Consider the following 23236-nt stretch of genomic DNA (forward strand, 5'->3'; position numbering starts at 1 on the left):
GAAGGACAGGGAGATAGTGCCTGTGGATGCTTCCTCATACCCAGCTCTGCTGCCCAACAAGGACATCCCCAGCTTTCCCTCTTCTTCCCCTCAGATAGAATCACACCAGCCTTGTACTTTGGAAATTTCTTTTTTGGCGGGGAGCAATTTTCCTTTAAAACTTAAATAAATTGTTACAAAATAGACTTTAGAAAATAAGTTACAAATTGTAGCAAAAGGCTCCCCTCCCACAGGCAACAGTCCCACCTGTGGCTCTCTCTGAATCTGCCTCTCCCTGATGTTGGAATCTGGCTGGTGAGGGTGGCCCAGCATCATGGCAGAGCCTGGCACTGGATTTCTTACAGGGCTAGTCACACGGAAGACCATGGTGACAAAGGCTGGGGGAAGGAGGTCCTTCAAGGTCAGGGACATGAGGAACACCTCACCCCCTTCTTAAGCCAGATCTGGGTCCTCCTCATAGGAGAGAAGAACAAGAGATGGGGACGCCAAACTACTCCTGAGCAAAACATGGATATCAAGCCTTTCCCGGCAACCCGCCCCACTACCCAGTGTGGTGATCTTTGGAGACTTGAACTTCAGAGGGGGAAGCTGAGGTCTGCAGGCCATTGGGGTGAAGGGTCCAGAAGTGGGGCTGACGGGGGTGGAGAAAAATGACAAGTCCCGTCTGCCTGCCGCTGGTGCTTTTGGGGCTCCTGGGGAGAGAGAGAGGTCACTGAGGGGGCAAACCCCAGCTTGTCCCCTGCTTCCCCAGCCCTATAGGCCATCTCCCGAGCCCATGGCCCCAGAGGCCTATGTGAGAACTCCAAGTCATTTTCCCAGACCTGGCTAATTGGCTCTTTGCTCATTCCCTAAAGGTCACACAAAATCTTTTATGCAGAAAGCCATCTTGTCAGGTCTCTCAGGAGACTCTCATCCACCACCCCCTCCTTCCCAATCTCTGGTCAAGAGTTCACCATCTCAGGGATACCCACCCTGGTGGCCACTAAATGCAATGGGCCCTGGGAGAAGGGCTACTGATTACAGCAGATACAGGGCACACATCCAGGGCCTGCTGAGGGAACAGGCTGCCCCACTCCTCTGTAGCCTCATCCTCCAGCAGGGCTAGGCAAGGTGACTTTCCATGAAGACTATCCCAATAGAGGCCAGGAAATAGGGGCTAAAGACTGTTGTTGCTATAGTTGGGCCTGGCATCAAAGGAACAATTATGTGTGTCTCAGTTCTCCAGTTAAAGGTGCACTGATGGGCAGCGGGGTATGCAGGTGGAAAAGTTGGTTTGGCTGGGTCCTAAAAGAGATACACAGCAGAGGGAGAAAGGGTTGACTAGAGGGAAGAAGAGACGTGGGGCAATACTGATAGAAAAAGTAGTTTCCAAGAAAAGAGAAGGAAGAACAAGAGAGACAGCACAGGAGAAGAGGGATGGGGAGCTGGGTGCCAACCAGAGACCCAGTTTCCTTGGCCAGGTCAGCAATGAAGCTACAAAACAGTCCAGTCTTGGGGTGCCTCCCATGTCCCAATCCTCATTCTCTGGCTCTCTGCCTACTACAGATAAGAGCAGAACCTAGACCACCTTTTTCTCTGGAAATCATCACTGGCTGGTTTAGGAGGGTTTCCAGATGTCAGAGGGTACCTAGCTACCTCCCCTCCCCAAAAAGACTATTCCTCTGTGGCTTTGGCACAGGAGCCCAGAGAGCTGCCCCTGCCTGTGCCCAATCCACACCCCGCCCCTGCCCACTATGCCACCTACCTGACCCAGGGGATGCAGATCTCAGCAGCCCAAAAGGCAGCACCCTCCAAACCACTTTCTCGCTCCATATCCAAGCTCCGAGCCCTCTCTGGGAATTCGTGTGGTTCTCTGTTCACTCCTTGCTCCCCTACCCATCTGGGCACAGGCCTTCCCTCCACCACATGCCCACCTCTTCTGGGGCCCTGAATCCTCCACACAAGCCCATCCATGCCCCATAACCAGAGCTGCTCACCATCCACGCCTCCCAGTGCTGTTGTTGGTGCTGCAGGAAGCTGGCTTGGCGGCAGAAGTGGCGGAGGGGGGGGACATTGGGGGCAGCTGAAAGGTCCCTCCCAGGGTGCATGGACATGCCCATGGCCCTCCAGCCAGGCAGCTGTCGGGAAGGCCTTGCCACAGATGTCACAGCAGTGGCGTCGGGGGTCCGTATGGGTTCTGTCATGATTCTTAAGGGGCAGTAGGTTGGGGAGAAGTTTGGGGGTAAAGGAAGCAGGGGTAAAGCCCAGTGCTGTGGGCCTTCTGGTGGTTCAGCAGGCTACCAGCATGGCGGTAGGAACGCCCACACTGGGCACAGCGGAAGGGCCACTCCTCGTCTTCAGCCACTGTGGACTTTCCTCCTTGCCCTCTGTTAGCTCTCCCAGCACTCTTTCCTGGGGTTCTGGAGAGTTCTGACAGGGCCCTCTGGGATTTCCCTTGGCCAGGAAGATCCATTTTATCCTCCATAGTCCCAGCTTTGGAACCTGTGGCCTCTTCTACCTGGGGTGGCATCTGACTGAGGCTCCTGGCATGAGTCTGCAGGTGGCTGGCTAGTTCCTGGTGGGACTGAAAGGCCTTTCCACAGTCAGGGCAGGCAAAGGTCTAGGCAGCGGTGTGGCTCTTAGTGGCCACATAATTCAAGAACTTCTTGCAGCAGAGCAGGCAATAGTGGTGGTCTATCTTGTGGGTGTTGTGGTGGTTTAAGAGGCCTTCCAATTGGCAGTTCGTCTTGCCACAATGGCTGCAGGAAAAGGGGTGGCTCTCTGGCTGGAGCTGAGGGCTGGTGTTTCCACTATCCCAGCTATCCACGTGATTCAGACTAGGTCACTGAGCTGGCTGTTGCCAATGTGGCACAGACTCCTGGGAACATTGACTTCTGACTCATCTGGCTTGGTCAGTACCCTCAGGAACCCAACCTTTATGATTCACTGGTCCCCCATCTCCTTGCCACCCACCTACTTTCCCCATGCCCTGGGACACTGACTCTGTGGCTTCTGAACCTGCTGCCCTGATGGGACTCTGACTCTGCTCCCTGGACCTCATGGCTCCATCTTCCAGCTGGGGTACTGACTCAGTACCACCCGATCTGTCCTGTGGTCTCTGATCATTAACCAGGTACCCCTCACTGCCCTCAGGGCCTCCCTGACTACTTTCAGTCTCCTCATGGTCTCTCAGGTGCCGCTCCAGAGATCCCTGGCCAGGGAAGCCCTGGCCACAGAGGGCACAGCACAGAGCTGCCTGCCAGGATCGCCCTGCTCGCCACTTGTGGCTCTCTGAGTGCAGCCTCTGGTGGTCCTTTAGAATGATGTGGTTGGAGTAGGTCTTAGGCCAGGTTGGACAGCTGTATTGGCCTGTCTCATGGCTGCGTCGGTGGTTCAGAAGGCTGCCTACGTGGCGGTAAGTCCGCTCACACTGCCCACACCGGAAGGGCCGATCTTCCCGGGTCAGCTTTCGGGTGCCCCCACCCCCACCCCGCTCAGCATGGACCCGCTGGTGGCTGGTCAGCTGTTTCCGCAGGCGGAAGGCCTTGCCACACTCACTGCAGCGAAAGCGTCGGGGATCTGCATGGATACGTCGATGGTTCTTGAGGGACATGAGGTTGGAGAAGTCTTTGGAGCAGGCCTGGCAGCCAAAGTGGCCAATCTGGTGGCTCTGCCGGTGATTGATGAGGCTGCCGGCATGTTTGTACGACCGGCCACATACCTCACAGCTGAAGGGCCGCTCAGAGCTAGCCTCAGTCTGGCAGCCCTTCTCTGCAGTCTCTAACCTTGGCTCCACCTCCTCCCCCTTCACAGGGATCTCCTTCCATACCTCTTCTTTTGTATTTGCCACCTCCTCCAGGGGCTCTGCTTTAAGCTCTGCCTGGAACTTCCCCTCTTCTGACTGCACCAACCCCTCTCCTGCCAGGTTCTGGGGCTTACTGCTGCCTCCTGCCTCTGAGGTGGCACTCCCCTGGGGCTCAGAGCCTCTGCAGCGTGGGTGGTTTCTCAGATGATTACGGTAGGCAGCCAGGTTTGGGTAGCAGCGAGAGCAGACAGGGCAGATGAAGTCTCCGGTCTGGTGGATCTTGCGGTGGTTCACCAGGCTGCCCCCATGGCGATAGGTCTTGCCGCACTGGTTGCAACGGAAGGGGCGGGGCTGAGTCTCCAGAGAACTTTCCCCACCCTGCATACAAAGGGTGTCTACAACCATGGCACCTACACCCACTCCAGACTTTGTGTCTCTACCCTCCCCAGACATAGAGGTCACTGTGCCCTCAAAGACACCATCTGCAGCCATTCTGGTGGCATCACCTCCAAGGTGGCTGGGAGCCTTGTCTGTGGTGTTCCCAGAACTCTGACTTTGGTGGTGACGCTCCAGACTCCCCAGGTCATCATAGGTCTGACCACAGCAACCACAGATGTGTCCATAACCTGCTCCATCTAGCGCCTCCACCTCCCGCTGCAGCTGATTCAGCAGTTCTGCCTCTGATGGCTGCAGTGTGGGGCTGCGGGTGGAAGCTGCCCCTGTTGCCCCTTCCTGTTCCCCTTCCTCCTCCGAGCCCTCAGTCATGCCAGAGGAGTCATGAGCCTGGTGCCAGTGAAGCCTATAGCCAGCCCTCCCGGGGAAGATCATGCCACAGAGGCAGCAGAGGAAAGGCTGTGCTGAGGCTGCCTCCCCAGGCCCATGGTTCTGAAAGTGGCTGCGTAGGGCAGGCAGAGAGTCAAACTCCTTTGGGCAGAGGGAACACTGATAGATGCCTGGTGGGTGGCAGGGCTGGTGGCTCAGGCCTGTGGCATGGGGAAAAGAATGCCCACAGTCAGGACACATGTATGAGACCTCAGCCTGACAGCCAGTGACGGCTTCACCGGAGTGGGAAGAGGAGCTGAGCTGGCCAGCAGCTGGTTTCTGGTCTTTATCCACCCCAGGGAGGCCATCATCAAAGCGAGTCCCTCTGCTTTCCTCATTGCCTGGGAGGTCAAAGTTGTCAAGGAAACAGGCCTCCTTCTTTTTGAGCCCTTCCTCAGTGGTTCTGCTTGCTTTATCACCCTGGAAACAGGCCTTATGCCTCTCGGGTCCACATTTGTCCCTTTCAACTTCATCCTGCAAAGAGCCCCCTTCACTTTCCAAGTTGCCTTCAGCTCCACTAGGACTTTCCCCTGAAGGGTCTTGAGGACAGTCCAGGCCCTCATTGTCCTCCAATTCCTGGGCCCAGTTCTCTCCTGATGGGCGCTTGGCTTCTCCCACACAACTAGCACCGCCAGCCCGCCTCCAGTACCACCTGCTCCACCGTGGACTGTGGCAGCGCAAATGGTTCTTCATGGCGGCCATGGTGTGGAAGTGCTTGGCACAAGATCCACAGCTGAAGTCCCCAGTCTGATGGGTCTGCCGATGGTTGATAAGGCTGCCTGAATGGCGATAGCTCTTTCCACAGTCTTGGCAGGCAAATGTCCGAGGAGGTGACACCCTCGTCTCTGTCCTGCTGTTTTCCCTTTCCCCATGGGTCTGGCTGTGATGTCCAAGGCTCTCAGGATCTTCAAAGAGCATCCCACACGTGCTACATATCTGTGATGCTGTACTGTCTGCTGCTGGAGGGGAATTAATGGCCTCCTCTTCATGTTCACAACTACATCTTTGTTCTGTATGTGGGGCTGCTTCTGCTCCCACTGAGTTAGGTGGGAGCTCCACTTTGAGGTGGCTGGGGGGACCCTTAACTTCTGGGCCTGTGTTGCAACGAGCAGCCTTGCAATGTACCTGGACATGGTTGCGCAGGGCCATTAGGTTAGGATACTTCCGGGGACACAGTGAGCACTGGTACTCTCCTGTTCTATGGCTGTGCCGGTGGTTCACTAGGCTCCCCCGGTGTCGGTAAGCCCGACCACACTCACTGCACTTATAGGGCCGGTGGTCCAGGGTGGTGGGAATCTCCTTCTCTTTATGGGTAATCTCAGTCAGACACAAGGGAGCTGGTGGCACTGAGGGCTGCTCCTCTTCCCCAGCTCCTTGCCGGGGTCTGTGATGAGCCCGCACATGGTTTTTGAGGGCAGCTGCATTGAACAGCTGCTTGGAACAGATGGAACAGGGGTAGACACCTGTCTGGTGGCTCTTGCGATGGTTGATGAGGCTCCCAGCATGGCGGTAAGTACGGCCACAGTCCCTACAACAGAAAGGCCGGTACTCTTCCAAGCCACTGTCCTCCAGTTCCCCAGAGGTGCTGAGGTTCCCAGAGCCATTCGGTATATGTGTATTAGGGAGTTGGTCTTGGCAGTGCTTATCTGTGTGCCCATTGGTGGTGAGCATCGCTTTCTCTTCCCATAGCCTCTCCTGCCTTTCACCCTCATGGGATTGCTGGTGTTCCAGCAGCTCTCGAGGGAGCCGAAAGGCATGGGGGCAATGGGGACACTGATAAGGCCGATACTGAGCATGGAGTCGGGAGTGGTTCTTCAGAGCCATGAGGTTAGAGAACTCCTTGAAGCAGATAGCACAAGGGTAGATGCCCAGGGTGTGGCTCTGGCGGTGATTGGTGAGGCTCCCAGCATGTTTGTAAGTCTTGCCACATTGAGTACACTTGTACCGCCGTTCCTCCTCAGTTGGAGGGGACTGGGTGGACTCCTGGCCCCCTGTGAAATTCACTACTGATTCAGCCAAATATTGTTCTAAATTGCTAAGGAGGCTGTTGGCTGGGGTGAGGAGCACTGGGGCTCCGGTAGAGTTGGTGGTTGGTCCCAAGCCCTCTGCACGCACCTCAGGATCTGGCTGGCTAACCCAGCCTTCTCTTTGTCTGGTGGGTGGATCTTCCCAAGTATTCAGAGCTACCCTAGGGTCAGGCCCAGACTCACTGCCAGGTGTCTCTTCAGCATGTTTTTTCTCATTTTCCCAGCTTTCCCCAGGGCCAAGCCTCAAGCCCCAGGAGTCAGTGGACACTGTCTCCCCCTGGAGGCATGGAGTGGTTTCCTTGCGGCCAGGGGGCCTGTGCCTGGGGCGGCCCTCAGGAGCATGAGTCTTCATGTGGCCCTTGAGGGCCATGGGATTGGTGAAGTCTTTGCCACAGGTGGTACATGGGAAAAGGCCAGTCTCGTGGGTCCGGCGGTGGTTGACCAAGCTCCCTGGGTGACGGTAGCCCCGTCCACACTGCTGGCAGCGGTAGGGCCGAGGGATACTCTCAGCCTCCCCACTGTCCTGGCTGGAAGACGGATGGAGCAGTTCACAGTGCTGTGACAGTTCCAGAAGGCTAGGAAAATGGCACTGACAGTCAGAACAGCTGAGTGAGGTGGGTGTGTCCTCCATGGGGAAGTATGGCAAAAGCCTGTAAGTTCAGGAAGAGCAGGCAGGTGGCAACATCTTCCCTCTGGTGGTGGGGCCAAGGCCTAGGAAGAGGGGAAAGTTGTCAGGAGGAGGCCTGAATTAACTTGGCTCTTGACTCTTATAAGCCACAAGTTCACTAAGGGTCACAGAGAAGTTCCCCAAATAGCAGTGCCCAGGGACCTACTTTTCTACTGGATAGGCCTTTCTGCACACAAGCTCCCCAAATATGGGAGCTCTCCTAGGCCTAACTGATGCCTAGAGGTATACATAGGAAACTAAAGCATAGAGGGATGCAAGCTATCTCTGCACAGATTGATTACCATTTGTCAGACCAACTCCCAAAAGACTCATTGTCCCCTAAACATCTCTTCTCTATAATTCTGAAACAAACAACCTATCTCCTGTGACATCTTAAGAGAAAACCTGAACCTTTTCTAAGACCTTCAGTTAAAGAAGTCCAATCCTCCCTGCCTTACCCCTCAGCAAGAGAATAATAGCCTAGAGGCACTGAAAAAAATAGCATTTTTCTACAGTTGACAGCGGAGGGCCTGAGAGGTGTGGTTAGATGCCCCCCCCTTCAGAGAATCGGCTGGCTTGTTCCTTCACCTCCCCTATTCCTTTCAGGGTCACAAGATCTTCAAGGCTCTGGCCACTTCCTTCACCTACTTCCCCTGAACCCAATCTTTCATCTTGGAAATTCCACCCCATTTCTGGTTGTTCTTCATACCCTTTTTCTTTCCCACACCTCCTCTCCACAATACCCTGACCATCCATTTTTTCTTCTGCCTCCTGTCAATACTGATGTTGACAGCAACACATGCTGAACATTGCCACGTGCTGGGCACTGTTCTAAGTGAGGAATATTCATTGTGTCACTTAATCCTCAAAACAGACTGCAATGCCTGTTATCCCTGTTTACACACAAGTAAACCCACTGACACAGGTAATCTTCATTCTAAAGCCCTTGCTCTCTCCATAGCAGGTTACCGGGCTTCCTACATCACTTTCACCTTCTCTTCTCCACTCCCATGCGATCCCAAGACAACTAACTCCTATTCTAAACCCCCTCACTGAATCTGCTCCTCGAATTCTCCCCCCGCAACGCGTTTTCGCTCGAGTCCCCTCTCCTGATCAATAACCAGTGTGGTCCTCTAGCCTCACTCATCTCCTCGGTCAATATCCTCTTAAGACCCCTACCTCGCAAGGATAGCCCCTTCTTGTTCCCGCCGCGGGTACGTCCTGGGGGACCGCGAACGGGAGCGCGCCTGCGCAGTGGGACCGTCACCCTAACTGCAGCCGCGCGTCCCAAGGGGTGCCTGGTGGGGACTCTCGCTCTCCCACACACACACACACTCCGCCAGGGCTCCTGGGAAGCAGGAGGAGAGGGAAAGAGGGCCATGAGAAGAGGGAGAAGGAGACAGAAGAAAAAGGCCGCAGCTTACATGAGCCGGGAGTCTACCTCAGGCTCCGCGGACACTTCCTATTGTTACTAGATTACAGGAAGTGTCCTAGTCGCAAAAGCTTCCCCACGAAACCTCCTTCTGGAGAACACTTCCTGTCCCGCCTCCAAGCGGCAGTTCTACCCAGGAACACTTTCGGCGCTAAGTGATTCATAGCTAAAACAAGGCTCTGACCCCCCTACGTACGTCAAAGCCCAGTGTTCTCACTAACCTTAGCCACACTTCCGGCAAGAGCCACTAAAACCTTCCCTACGCACATTTGGCTAAGTGCAGGATAAAAATGATTCTGCAGCTCTGGTCTTAGTACTTCAGCGACACTTTTCGTTAGGGTTCCCTGAAAAACTTCCCAAGACAGATGGAGGGAGCGTCGTTCACTTCTCGCTATTAAGGAAAATGTGGAATATAAGCGGACTTGGCTACTACAAAGCTTGAGCATAGCATTCCTGTCCTCCCACCTGCCAGTTCTTGGTGATCTGGCTCCAACCTAGCAATAGCACAGTGTATACCCGTAAATCTGTCCGGGGTCCCCTGTCATTAGCACCCACAGGAACCCCTTGCAAGGTATTTCTCCGCCACCTTTGGCTGAGGGTGCGCCGATAAACTTCCTCCCTAGCCGGGAAAGCTCTCTTTTACTTCCGCTCGCTGGCCCCGCCTCTCATCCCGCCCCTCTCCCCCCCCCCCCCCCGCTGGGTCCTAGTGCCGGCTCCTCCCTGCTAGTGTGCCGGGTTCTGTCGGTGAGTGGATCTGCCGCTGGAGCCACGGAGTCAGCCCAAGTCCGTTCAGGTAGGAAACGCCGGCCTGGAATCCCCAGGGACCATCGAGCGGCCTCAGCACGGACCCAATACGAGCAGGCCTCAGTTTCCCTGTGTGTGCTGAGGGCGGATGGGGCTGGCCGGGCGCGAGCAACGCGGGCGGGGCGAAGGAGTGCGACCCCGGGAGGGCTCAAGCCGACGACAAGCCCAGCGGGTCCTAGAACCCGCCGGCTGCCCTGCGAGACGGCTGCTACGAACGCTTGGGCTTGGCTGGTGCGGCTGCCCGCCTTGCGCAGTGCGGGCCCAGGGGTCCTAGAGAACGCCAAGTTGTGGGCTTTTGTCCCAGGCGCGCTGCCGGCCTGGCGAATTTCCTTGTGCCTGCGGGCCCCCTTCCACGGTTAGGTCCTCGCCGCCACTTCCGCGGTCCTAGCGAACGCCATTTGCAGGCCTTTGTCCTGCGTCCGGTGCCCGGTCCATTCATTTGTTCATTCTTTCATTCTTCGTTCATTCTTTCTTGCCACATTCTCGAGACAGTGTTTTCCCAGGATTTATTCCGAGACGAGTCAGTCCAGGGCCCTGCCCTGCGGGGTTGTCTGTCTGGCGGAGGCACCAACATCTAGACGGTTGCCGGGAGCTAGAAGCGTAGGGTTTTTCCAACTCTCAGCCCCTGCTCAGCACGTCTCGTAGGCTCTAACACCCTTCAGACTCTCACATACCCCAGAGACCCCTATTTTACTGATACGAAAACTGAGACCCATGGACTCTACAGCCTGTGAAGGATTCTGAGGGCATTAGGGAAGCGGGTATTCGAAGGATGCAAGAGAGTTTTTCCCAGGGGAGAAGGCAAGCAAGGGCTCCCGAGGCAGAGGGAGCTGCATGTGGAGATGCATTTAGGTGAGTAAGTTTGAGAATTGTGGCTGGAGCTTAGGTCGCTGTCCAGAGGGGGAACTGCTGCTGGAGCTGAGACTGGTATGGTAGGTTGGGATTTGGCTGTGAGTTGACCAGATTGAAGGCTTTAGGAGATGATGAGCTCTCGTCTCTGCACAGTACCCAAGTTTCCCACCCATCCTCTCACCAGGTTTTTCATGGCCTGTGAGGCCTACTGGTCTACTTGTTTAGACATGGGGAGACTAAGGTGCAGAGAGGGTAAAAATTGGCTTTTTCACCTACTTCCTGCTTGCAGGGTCCTAGCCTAAACTGTCTGGGAATTTGTGCATCCGGTGTTTACAGCCTGTTCAGGCAGTGGACAGCATAGCCCTTCTAAGCCAGTAATGAAGCAAAGACAAGCCTCTCTCACCAGAGCGATGAACCCACTGGGGGACACTTGGGCCTTATTTGTACCTCATGAACTTGAAAAGACAGAGAGATTCAGTCAATAGTTGTTGATGGTCATTCTCACAATTGCCCACTATTGGGGGAGCAAAGGGTATAGACCTGGGTTTCAATTCCATGTCAGTGATTGATTTGTTCAGTTTCTTTTAGAGCACCAGTCATAGTTCTAAGTGTAGAAGATACAGAATAATAAAGATTCCTGGCTTTTTGGTAGCCTAGAGACAGAGAATTAACAACCAAGCTTTAAAGTGTGTTAAGTGCTATCAAAGCACTAATCACGGGACAGAGAAGAAGTTTGGGAGGCAGACCACCAGGCTTTGAATACTGGCTGTGAGCATGACTGGTTACTTCATTTCTGTGTGCCTCAGTATACTTGTCTGTAAAATGGGGGGAAATAGTACTGTTTAACTTAGTCTATGTAGGCAAACTTAACAGAAAACCACAGACTGAGTGGATTAAACAACAGAAATTTACTTCTCATAGTTCTTGAGGTTGGGAAGTCCAACATCAAGATACTGGCCAACTCAGTTCCTGAAGAAGACTTTTTTCCTGGCTTGCATATGTCCGTCTTCTCATTGTGGCCTCACATGACCTTTCCTCTGTTCATGAGTGCATTTGATCCTTAAAAAAAGGCTTAGCTTGAGTACTACATATAAATGCTTAGAATGGTACCTGGCCTACAGTAAGCTTGAAGGGAATGTGATCTAGATAAGCACCATAAAGAAAATAAAAAGTTAGGGGGATAGAGAGTGATTAGCAAGAATGCAGAGATTATTAAGAAAAGTGGTTAGGAAAGCCTTCTTTGAGGAGGTGCCAGAACACTTAGATTCAGATGAAATAAAAAAGACAGCTACACAAAAATCCTTGGGGAATAGTGGTGCTGGCAGAGGGTCCCTGAAGTGGAAAGGAATTGAGCTCTTTGGGGAAGGGAGACTCAATGAGTGGAGCCTAGTGAGTTAGGAAAGCAGAGTGGAAGGTGAATAGGCATGAGTTAGATCTGCCAGGGACTTGCTGGCCCTTGAAAAGATAATTGATCTTTGTCCTAGGAGCAGTGGAAAGTCTTATGATTTGTCTAATAAACCTTAAGTGAATGAAGACTGGTAGAGAAAGAGCCCAGCCCAGGGCCTTGAAGACTTGAGTTTGAGTCTAGGCTCCTTGACTAGCTATGGGTCCTTGTGCAAGTTTTTTCTGTAATGGGGGCCTTAATCTCCATATTTGAAAAAGAGGCAGTAAAAATGCATCTCTCTTGGAAGCTTGTGATATGTTTTTGGTTAAGTGTTGAGTTTTGGTTAGAATGACCCAGAGAGTAGTATTTAAAGTACAGGTTTCTGAGTCCTGCCTCACATTCTCTGGATGATTATTCTCATGCAGGGGGTTCACAGACCTGACTTGGAGAAACTCTAGGGAGTGATGGGTGGCAGAGTCCTCGGTGAACAGTGAAGTGAGAGGTATTTTAGACAGAGGCCAAGCCTACCTGGCCTTCCGCTGTTCATGGAGCTGAGTGCCTGCTGGGACCAACATTTTCCTCAGTAAGTGCCTTAGGAGGAGAGATATACCCCTCCAGCTATCTGGTTTCTGGTTCACAGGAAGACTGAAGCCCAGAACTCAGACCCATGGGTCCAGCCTTCTGAGAGGTGCTGGCTCTCACTTTAAGGCAGAGGTTCTACAGGGATGAAAGAAGACAAAAGTGTGATTTGAACTCAGGGTTCCGGTCCCTGTGAGGCTGGCTCAGGCAGCAGACAAGTCTGAGAGGGCCCAGATGACCGAGCAAGGGCCCAACAACTCAAGTCAAGTTAAATTCAAGTCTCAGTTGTGAGTTGCTAGCTATGTTACCATGGGCTGGTCACTAAACCTATTGGAACCTCGGTTCATCTCATTCATTAAATGATCCTATTTCAGGAAGCTAAGAGAGAATTAAATAAGGAAGCACATCCAGCAAAGTGTCTGACTCTGAGAAGACTCAGTAATTGAGGGCAGTAATTATTCTTATCTCATTCAATCCTTACCTAACCCTGTGAGATAAGTGCTCTAATTACCTCCATTATCCAGATGAGAAAACTGAAGTCTTTTGGAATGAAGTAAATATAAATAATACAGAGCAAGGAAGTAAGGAAGGCAGCTTGGCTTCAGAGGCAGTACACTTAACCATAATGCTGTATTTATATTGTGTCTCTGGGCCTCAGTTCCTTATCATGTGAAGAAGAATCATAACAGAACTTTTCTCATGGTGTCAACATGAAGTTTAAGTGGGTTACATGTGAAGAGCTTAGGTTACTGCTTGTTATTTAGCAAGTGCTCAGTAAATGTGACCTATCATGATTAAGGAGAAACTGTCAGTCGGACTGTTCAGAGATGGTCCGGAAGGGAGGTAGTGACTGCCCCATTTAGAGATAGGAAGGGATCCCCACAGTCTCCCATACCCAGAGGAACGGAATTCAAACCATGCAGAACATTGGGCCTTGGACACTTACTTTCCATCCCTGATTTAGTGGGAAGAATGGGAAAACCAAGCTGAGGGTGGAACAAGGTTGTGTAAGGTTGGGGCCAAAAACCAAAGGGGAGATGCAGGACGAGCTTCCTGGGGAAATGGGTCTCAAAGGAAGGATTCGTAGGATTTGTAACAGCCAGGAAAGACCTTGGAAACTTGCGTGGTGTAATGGAAGCCATGGAAAGTTCTTGAGCAGGGGACAGGGCATCACATAGTACTTTAGGAGAAGACTCCAGCTGCCTTTGCACACTACAGTTATGCATGTAGGAGTTGGGGACTGAGGCAAGGCCACCAGATAACTCCAGAGTTCTGACTCTAAAGATGCATCCCTTGCCACTCACCCCAGGGGCTCCTGTGACCTCTCTGGGTCATAACTTAGAAGGCACCAATCCCTGAGGTACACAAATGAGGAAACAGGCCTAGAAAGGAGCACTAGAATTCAGGCCTCCTACCTCCCAACCTAGCTTCTGGCACATCTGGCTCCTTTCCCTTTTCACAGCAGTGTCCCTTCCCCCACCCCAGCTGCCCACAGCAGCTTCTGCTGAACACCCCTTAAATGGATCTGTCATAATCTTCTTCTCATCATCCCCCAAGGAGGATGAGCTGGTGTTAAAACTAATGCAGCCATTAATCCTATTTTCTCTCAGCCATGTACCCCAGGAGCAGTTGGGCAGAGGGTATCTGGATTATAAACTGAGAAAGAAGAGGCCTCTGCTAGAGCAAGTGTCCCAGGAGGCAAAGGCTAGATCAGATACATTAATTATGACTCAGAGGCTCCTAGCAATGGCTGCCAGCAATGCCTAAAGCTGCCTTGAGAGTAACCATTACCAGAGCTATAGAAGCAGGAGCCCAACAGTGATTCCAGAGCAGAAGGTAGACCAGTATTCCAGTCTTGGGTGGAGGCCCTTACAGCTGTGTGAACAGAATTCTGTTTGAACAGATGCTGCTTCTGAAAGCTTCTGGTTGATTTTCTACTGAATTAAACCAGAAGGAAAAGATACACACGCTGGGGTCCTATCACTTCTAGACAAACAGTGCCAAAACCACATTTAGCTCACTGGTTCCACCCTCTTCTGGACCTACCTCTGTCTTCCCTGGGTACTCAGAGACCTTCAGGTCAGAGCCACATCTGGGTCACAGCCTCTGTGTCCTGGCACAGGCCTTGGACGCTGAGCTGAAGGAAGGTGGTGAAATAGATGGAATCTGGATCTTCTGGGAATGTTACAGGGTTTGGAAAAGCCAAGGCTGGGGAGGGAAGTACAGGTGGATAGTTTGATGACCCTAGCCTCTTACCTTAGCTCCACTGAAGTCAGGTCCAATTCATCGATGAAGCTTAGAGAGGAGGCCTGAGCACAGAGTATCAGAGCCATGAATATTTGTAAGGAAGGATGTGTTGGTGAGGGTGAGAAATGCAAATAAGATAGTGCTCCCCTCTGGGGCTTCACAAGGGCTTTGTTGAGGAGAGATGTGTTGGAGAATGGTAGAGGGATGTGGCTTCTGTCTACTTCTCTTGCAGAAAAGCCCTGTCCATCAAGGCCATGGAGGTGGAGTCTGCGGAGGCCCGGTCCCCAGGCCCTGGCTACAAGCGCTCTGGTCGCCGCTACAAGTGCCTGTCCTGTACCAAGACGTTTCCAAATGCACCCAGGGCAGCGCGCCATGCTGCCACACATGGGCCTGTAGACTCTGCAGAGGAGGTGTCTGAGGTGAAGCTGAAGCCGGAGGCAGAACCCAAAACAGAGGATGCCAGTGGGGACAAGATGTCAGGTACAACGGCTAAGCCTCGGCCCTATGCATGCCCGTTGTGCCCCAAGGCCTACAAAACGGCACCCGAGCTGCGCAGTCACGGACGCAGCCATACGGGCGAGAAGCCTTTCCCATGCCCCGAGTGCGGCCGCCGCTTCATGCAGCCCGTGTGCCTGCGTGTGCACCTAGCCTCGCACGCTGGCGAGCTGCCCTTCCGCTGCACCCACTGCCCCAAGGCCTATGGTGCGCTCTCCAAGCTCAAAATTCACCAGCGGGGTCACACTGGCGAGCGGCCCTATGCCTGCGCAGACTGCGGCAAGAGCTTCGCTGACCCTTCCGTGTTCCGCAAGCACCGGCGCACACATGCTGGCCTGCGGCCCTACGGCTGCGAGCGCTGCGGCAAGGCCTACGCCGAGCTCAAGGACCTGCGTAACCACGAGCGGTGAGTGCCTGTGCTGGGGCCAGGGCACCTGGCGGCTGGGAAAGCGCAGGCAGTGCAGGCTAGGGTGGCTGGGCTCATCTGCATTAGGGTGGAGCCCTGGGTGGGGGAGGCATCTGCATTAGAGTGGTGCCCTGGAGAATGCATGTGGGGGTGTGACTGGCCCTGACGCCTGGAGAGCGGGGAAGGGGATAGGCTGGAAGCTGAGCCAGAGGATCTCTGTGGAACCCAGAAGGTATGAGTGGGACCTGGTCTTTGGTATGCAGAGGGACCTGAACGTTTCTAATACGGGGGTGCAGCCCTGTGGCCCTTAGGGATGTGAGAGGATCTCCAACCTACGGTACAGACAGGCAGCGGGCTCAGGTGATAGACCTGCCACCTTCACTCCGAGCCCCCACATTCCCACAGGTCCCACACCGGCGAGCGCCCCTTTCTCTGCTCGGAGTGCGGGAAGAGCTTCTCCCGCTCGTCCTCACTCACGTGCCACCAGCGCATCCATGCGGCTCAGAAGCCCTATCGCTGCCCTGCCTGTGGCAAAGGCTTCACGCAGCTCAGCTCCTACCAGAGCCACGAACGCACTCACTCCGGCGAGAAGCCCTTCCTATGCCCACGCTGCGGCCGCATGTTCTCCGACCCCTCAAGCTTCCGGCGCCACCAGCGGGCCCACGAGGGCGTGAAGCCTTACCGTTGCGAGAAGTGCGGCAAAGACTTCCGGCAGCCGGCTGACCTGGCCATGCACCGGCGGGTGCACACAGGCGACCGGCCGTTCAAGTGCCTGCAGTGTGACAAGACGTTTGTGGCGTCCTGGGACCTCAAGCGCCACGCGTTGGTGCACTCGGGCCAGCGGCCTTTCCGCTGTGAGGAGTGTGGACGAGCCTTCGCCGAGCGAGCCAGTCTCACTAAGCACAGCCGGGTGCATTCGGGTGAGCGGCCCTTCCACTGTAATGCCTGTGGGAAGTCCTTTGTGGTCTCGTCAAGCCTGAGGAAGCATGAGCGGACCCACCGAAGTAGTGAGGCCACAGGAGCTCCCCCGCAACAGGAGCTGGTAGTGGGACTGGCACTGCCTGTCAGCGTGGCAGGCGAGGGCTCAGTGGCCCCGGCAGCAGGTGCAGGGCTAGGGGACACTCCAGCAGGGCTGCTTGGGCTACCCCCGGCATCAGGTGGTGTAATGGCCACCCAATGGCAGGTGGTGGGCATGACGGTGGAGCATGTGGAGTGCCAAGATGCTGGGGTTGGAGAGGCTCCTGGTCCCTTGGAAGGGACTGGCGAGGCAGGGGGTGAAGAGGTTGACGAGAAGCCACCACAGTTTGTGTGCCGGGAGTGCAAGGAGACCTTCTCTACGCTGACATTACTGCGACGGCACGAGCGTTCACACCCAGAGCTCCGGCCCTTTCCCTGCACCCAGTGCGGTAAGGGCTTCTCAGACAGAGCTGGGCTGCGGAAGCACGGTCGCACCCACAGCTCTGTGCGCCCCTACACCTGCCCTCACTGTCCCAAAGCCTTCTTGAGTGCCAGCGACCTGCGCAAGCATGAGCGCATTCACCCTGTGCCCACTGGGAGCCCCACACGTCTTGAGCCCCTTGTGGCTTTGCTAGGAATGCCTGAGGAGGGGCCAGCCTGAGGCCCATGCCCCCTCAGCCGCGCTCCCAGGAGCCCAGCCCTCACAAGTCGTCTCCTAAACCTCCTTTTGCCCAGCTTACTCTGTAGACTCCAGATCCCTGCCCCCCATGCAGCTAGTTCACTTTCCTAACAAAGAGAGCTAGGGACAGTGGAGGCTGGCAGCAGCTGCTGAGAGACGTGGCTCCTCTGAGCAATACTCATTAAAGCATTCACTTTGACATTGGGTTGCCTTCTGTGTTCTGGCTTGGGGGTAAGGGAGTTGGAGTTGGGGTGTCCGATAAGGTTCAGTGGAGACCCCTGGACTGGCAGATTAGAAACTATAACAGCCTTTGTGTTCATTGTTTCTGGAAGTGTTTGAAGAATATCTTGTAACAAAGGGTTCTACAGTCTAGTAAGTACAGGAAATTCCCTACGTCCTTCTTGGGCATTCTTGATAATCAAAAGTGTTAATCAAAAGTGTATTAAAGTCATTGATAAGTTCTACAATGAACAAATCTATTTAGCTTTGTTTAGCTTATAGTTATTTGACCTTGGAAATCTTTTAAGTACTGAGTAGTTCTATCCTTTTACAGATAATAAATTGAAGCCCAAAATTAGTGTATTTCCTATATACAGTAACAGATTAGAAAATAAACTTGGGGGTGGGGGGAGAGTCCCACTCCTAATAACAACAAAACCCATAAATTACAAAGAAATAAACCTTAAAAGAAACATGGAAGACGTACATGAAGAAAATGATACCTGTCCTGAAGGTTGTAAGACCTAACCCAATGGAGACATAAACCATGTACCTGAATGGAAAGACATTATTAAAAGATGTTGATTCTCCCTAGTGTAATCCTTGAGTTCATTGCCACCAAAAAGGATTTTCTTAAACCTTGAAAACCCAAAGTTCTTATGCAATACTTTCTTTTTTTAAACAGTGGAAGTGATGTATTTGACATACTAAATAAACACCACAGCACAATAAACACTACAGCACAGGAGTAAAAACAGGATATTATTGGCACAGGAATAAATTAATTGATGGAGTAGGGAAGAAGGTTTAGAGACAACCCTGACTATTTCTGGGAATTTATGATAAATGTGATTATTCAAATCAGTGGGAAAAAGGTTAGGCTGTTAAATAACTTTATAGATATATCCATACTTGAGAAAGCTACAGAACTTGTGAGTAATTTTTCAGTGACCAAAAGATAAAAAGAGGCCCTACATTTAGTATAAATTGGTACCAGCCTCTTGGGGAAGATGATTTCATCATGTTTATCAAAAAAATGACATCCTTTAACTTGGCAAGTACATCTCAAAGAATTTACACCACAGATTTCTTTTTCCAATTCCATGGCAAGATTAAAGATAAAAAATGTTCAGTGAGGCAAAATTTGTGATAATGTAACACCCTAAATGTCCATTACAAAAGACTAATAATTCCCAGGAATGTGTTGTTCTAATATGTCTGATTTTTCTCAAACTATTCAAATTCAGTTAGACAATATCCATCATATCATTGATAAGTTTTCACAAATGCCTAGGGTGCCTAACTGGTTTTTTGGTTTCACTGGAGATGGCTGGTAATTGTAGGTCTGCTTTGGTTATGTAGCTGTATTCCTATTATGTTAATGTGTGTACGCAATTTAATTAGTAGTTTAAAACCTATACATGCTTATGTTACTCTACAAGAAGATATGTCAAAGAAATAATCAATCTTCCCATGTTTTCTTCCATCTGCTACTTCTATAGCTTTTCTTCTTCCTTCCTAATTACAACCCTTAAGTAGAATTCGTGCCTCATAACGAAATTACCGAGTATCATAATTCTTCCAAGGGGTAAAGATACCTGGGCATAAAAGCCACAGGGCATAAATCTGCAAAGAAGTAAAAAGCTAACCTTTTCAAACAATATTGCTTCTCTCTCACTTACCAACTTTACATCTCCCTGTAATGGCCCTGGAAGATGACTGGTTAGCCAGAGACAGGTAAGATTCCTCAAGGGAGGAACAACCTAAGACAGGCACGGTCGCAGGGGGGCCATCAGGTGAGAAATTGGGGATCAACAGAGGTGAGGCTTAGAACCCCCCCCCTGTTTTGAGAGAAATCTTCTGCATCCGTGGATGTTTTGTTGCCCTTGTCTAGCTTGGATTAATACTTAGTCCATAGGCACACACCTGATCATCTGATCATCTACATTTGCCCTCTTACAGCACTAAACTATGTTTTCTACCTTTATCTTGCATCTACCTACCACTTCAGCATTTTATTAAAAATAATAATAATAATAAGGGAGAAATGTGGGATTCACATATAAATCAAGTATAAAAATCAAACGAATATTCATATTTGACCTGATAGTTTATAGTTCATAGTGCGTGATCAAAACTGAAAGTTTCTGTGATGACTGCCCTTGCACTGTTCACCATGTAAGAACTTATTCACTATGTAAGAATTTGTTCACCATGTAAGAACTTGTTCGTTATGCTTCAGAAGATTGGAGACTGTTGAGAACTAGGCTTGGGGTTGATTAGTGACTGTGCATTGAGTCCCCTATACAGAATTTTATTGTTGTTAACAACCATTTGATCAATAAATATGAGAGATGCCCTCTCAAAAAAAAAAAAAAGACTAATAAGGCTAGCCACTTTAAAATATCTTATGAAGCTGTTTTTTTAAAAAATCAGGCTTATCAATCTATGCTGTTGAAAGTAGCTAAAAAATATGTCAAGTGTGAAAACCAAGATGCAAAGCAGTGTGGTTAGTATGCTCCCATTTGGACCTAATTACCCGTAAATGCTCAAATTCCTAGAGACTGTTTCTAGAAGGCTACTCAAGAACTGATTCTGGTTTATAAATTCCAGTCACTAGGGCCTTAAGCATTTATAAACTGAAACAAAGCCAAAGGTCAGAGTAAAGCTGATCCTTCTTTTCATGCTCGTATCTTTTCTAGACTTGGGGGCCACCAATTTGGCAGCCTTGAGAAGTGACAAGAGTGCAGCTTATCTCCAGGCCCACATGCCAGTGATGGGGCACTTGGCAGCAGTTGGCCTTTGCCTAGGACAGTTATACCTGGTAGCAGCAGGAACAGAAGTAGCAGGTATCCCCCTGATGTTAGGAACCTCACTCAGTGTTGTCATGTTCAGGCCCTCATTCCACTTCTCCATAGCAGAATAAGGGGCCAATGTGCCATGACTGCAGGAAGAGGGCACCAGTTTGGCCAGGGACATTCACTATCCATACCCATACCCAGAACAAGACAAGCACTGACTCCAGGCCTCCTGCTTGCCCAGGCTGGGACCAAAAGTCTAAAGGGCGGCTCCAGCAAAGAATCAGAGACTGGACTGGAGGATTAGAAGCAGGGGAACTTTGGTTACTACCAACTTGCTTTGTGACCTTGAGCAAGATGATTCCTCTGGTATGAGGAGGGACCTTTTTAAAATTGGTTCAAAGATACCATATACGCTAATAACAGATACCACTGGGGATCCATCTGCAGTGAAGAACGAGTGGGTCCTCTGGATGTTCAGAAGGTAACCCCAACCTCTGCTCCCTTTCTGGGCCCAAACAACCTACCCATCTCTTGGTCCCCCTTTTCTGACACCCTGGTTCCTGCTCTCTGAGGACTCAGTCTAACTTGAAAAAATTATTTTAACAGCTTTGTGAAGATGTAAATCACATGCCATAAAATTAACCCATTAGAAGTGTACAGTTCAGGGTTTTTTAGTATATTCACAGGGTTATACAAACATCACAATCTAATTTTAGAAATATTTTCATCCCCCTAAAACTCCATACCCCTCAGCTCTCACTCCCTATCACCTCCAACCCCAACTCTTTTCCCTCAGCCTTAGTCAATCACTCACCTACTTTCTATGTCTCTGGATTTGCCTAAAATGGACATTTCATGTAAATAGAATCATACTATATGTGGTCTTTTGTAACTGGCTTCTTTTATTTAGCATAATGTTCTCAAGGTTTATCCATGTTGTAGCACATATTTCATTCCTTTTTAATGTCAGTTAAAATTCCAATGTATGGATATGCCACTTTAAAAAAATCTATCTGTTAATGGACATTTGGGTTTCCATTGTCTATTGTGAATAATGCTGTTATGAACATACACGTACAATTTTGGGTGGACATATTTTTCAGTTCTCTTGTGTATGTATCTAGGAGTGTAACTGCTGGGTCATTTGGTAACTATGTTTAGCCATTTGAGGAACTGTCAGACTTTTCCAAAGTGGTGTCACCTTTTTGTTACCACCAACAATGTTCCAATTTCTCCATATCTTCACTGATGTTATTATTACCTGTCTTTTTTATTATAGCCATCCTATTGAGTGTGAATTTGTGGTTTAGGTTTGGATTTCCCTTATGGCAAATGATGTTGAACATCTTTTTGTGTGCTTTTTGATCTTGTGTGTATCATCTTTGAGTAAACGTCTATTCAAGTCCTTTGCCCAATTTTTTATTGGGCTGTTTGACATTTTGCTGTTGAGTGGTAAGAGTTCTTTATGTATTCTAGATAAAGGTTCCTTACGACTTGCAAAAACTCTTTTCCACTGTGGGTTGTGCTTTTCTTCCTTAGTGCCCTTTGAAACATAAAAGTTTTTAATTTTGATGATGTCCCATTTATCTTTTTTTTTTCTTTTGTTGCTTGTGTTTGGAGATCCATATTTAAGAAACCATTTCCTAATCCAATGTCATGAAGACTTATGCCTATGTTGTCATCCCCTCCCCATCCAAGAGTTATAACTTAGTTATAAACTTACAAGCTTAAAATTTATAAAGATTTTTATAAGATAAAGCTTTATAGCTAAAAGCTGTCACATTTAGGTCTTTGGTTCATTTTAAGTTAATTTTTGTCTATGGCTTGAGGTAAGAGTCAAATTTAATTCTTTTGCATATGGATATCCAATTGTCTCAACACCATTTGTTGAAAAGACTATTCTTTCTCTATTGAATTGTCTTGACCTTGTTTGAAATAAACTATGTGAATATGAGGGTTTATTTCTGGACTTCCATTTTTATTTTATATGTATACTTTTCTTTATGCCAGTACCACACTGTTTTGCTTACTGTAACTTTGTAGTAAGTTTTAAAATCAGGACCTGTGAGTCTTCCAACTTGTTCTTCTGTTTCAAGATTAGTTTGTTTTCCTGAATCCCTTGCATTTCCATATGAATTTTAGGATCAGCTTGTCAATTTTTGCAAAAAGCAGAGGAAGCTAGTGGGGATTTTGATAGGGATTGTATTGAATCTGTAGATAAATTTCAGGTGTATTGCCATCTTAACAATATTAAATTTGATCCATGTATATGGGATGATTTTTAGTTTATTTAGGTTTTTCATGTCTTTCAACAGTGTTTTATAGTTTTCATTGTATAAATCTTACTCTTCCTTTGTTAAATTTATATCTACATATTTTATTCCTTTTGTTGCTATTTTAAATGGAATTATTTTGTTTCATTTTTGAATTGTTCATTGCTAGTGATAAGAAATACAATAGATTTCTGTACATTATACTTGTATTCTGCAACCTTGCTGAACTAGTTTATTAGCTCTAATAATTTTTGTGTGTGAATTCCTAAGGATTTTCTGTATACAAGATACTTCTTTTCCGATCTGGATGCCTTTTCTTTCTTTTTCTTGCCTAATTGCCTAGGTTAGAACTTTTAGTACAGCGTTAAAGGGAGCAGACATCAGGGAGCTGACATCCTCATCTCATGGGGGACATAACCAGTCTTTCACCATTTAAGTATAATGTTAACTATGAGTTTTTCATAGATGCCCTTTGATAATAAGCAAGAAGTTCCCTTTAATTCCTAGCTTCTTAAGCTTTCTTATTATAATGAAAGTATGTTGGATCTTGTCAAATGTATTTTCTGTGTTTATTGAGATGATCATAATTGTTTCTGTTCTTTATTCTAATATTCTGTATTACATTAATTGATTTTTGGGGTGTTAAACAACTTTGCATTCCAAGATAAATCCCTCTTGCTCATGCTGTATAATCATTTTCATGTATTGCCGGATTTAGATTGCTAGTATTTTGTTGAGGATTTTTACACCTATATTCATAAGACACATTGATCTGTAGTTTTCTTTTCTTGTGATATTTTGTCCAGTT

At 49.7% G+C, this 23236-nt stretch overlaps 2 protein-coding genes across 5 annotated transcripts; one reads left to right on the forward strand and one right to left on the reverse strand.

Moving 5' to 3' along the window:
• Nucleotides 1-66: 66 nt before the first annotated feature.
• ZNF646 (zinc finger protein 646) lies at nucleotides 67-8947 on the reverse strand. 2 transcript variants are annotated; one of them, XM_037019393.2, is made up of 3 exons: nucleotides 8480-8947; nucleotides 1977-7344; nucleotides 67-692 (listed from the first exon to the last, which is right to left on the reverse strand). In XM_037019393.2, exon 2 carries the CDS (start codon nucleotides 7262-7264, stop codon nucleotides 2879-2881), a length of 4386 nt encoding a protein of 1461 aa, XP_036875288.2. In that variant the 5' UTR covers nucleotides 7265-7344; nucleotides 8480-8947; the 3' UTR covers nucleotides 67-692; nucleotides 1977-2878. The 2 variants fall into 2 exon arrangements, with proteins under 2 accessions (XP_036875288.2, XP_036875289.2); XM_037019394.2 differs by having other exon boundaries at nucleotides 1745-7344.
• A 463-nt stretch (nucleotides 8948-9410) lies between these two features.
• Nucleotides 9411-19700, forward strand: ZNF668 (zinc finger protein 668). Of its 3 annotated transcripts, none has more exons than XM_017642992.3 (3): nucleotides 9411-9525; nucleotides 14831-15499; nucleotides 15905-19700. In XM_017642992.3, exons 2-3 carry the CDS (start codon nucleotides 14853-14855, stop codon nucleotides 17115-17117), a joined length of 1860 nt encoding a protein of 619 aa, XP_017498481.1. In that variant the 5' UTR covers nucleotides 9411-9525; nucleotides 14831-14852; the 3' UTR covers nucleotides 17118-19700. The 3 variants fall into 3 exon arrangements, with proteins under 3 accessions (XP_017498481.1, XP_017498463.1, XP_036875534.1); XM_017642974.3 differs by having other exon boundaries at nucleotides 9413-10388; XM_037019639.2 differs by lacking the exon at nucleotides 9411-9525 and adding an exon at nucleotides 10476-12355.
• Nucleotides 19701-23236: the final 3536 nt, after the last annotated feature.

This window comes from Manis javanica, chromosome 10 (assembly GCF_040802235.1).
Source record: "Manis javanica isolate MJ-LG chromosome 10, MJ_LKY, whole genome shotgun sequence".
Classification (NCBI taxonomy): domain Eukaryota; kingdom Metazoa; phylum Chordata; class Mammalia; order Pholidota; family Manidae; genus Manis; species Manis javanica.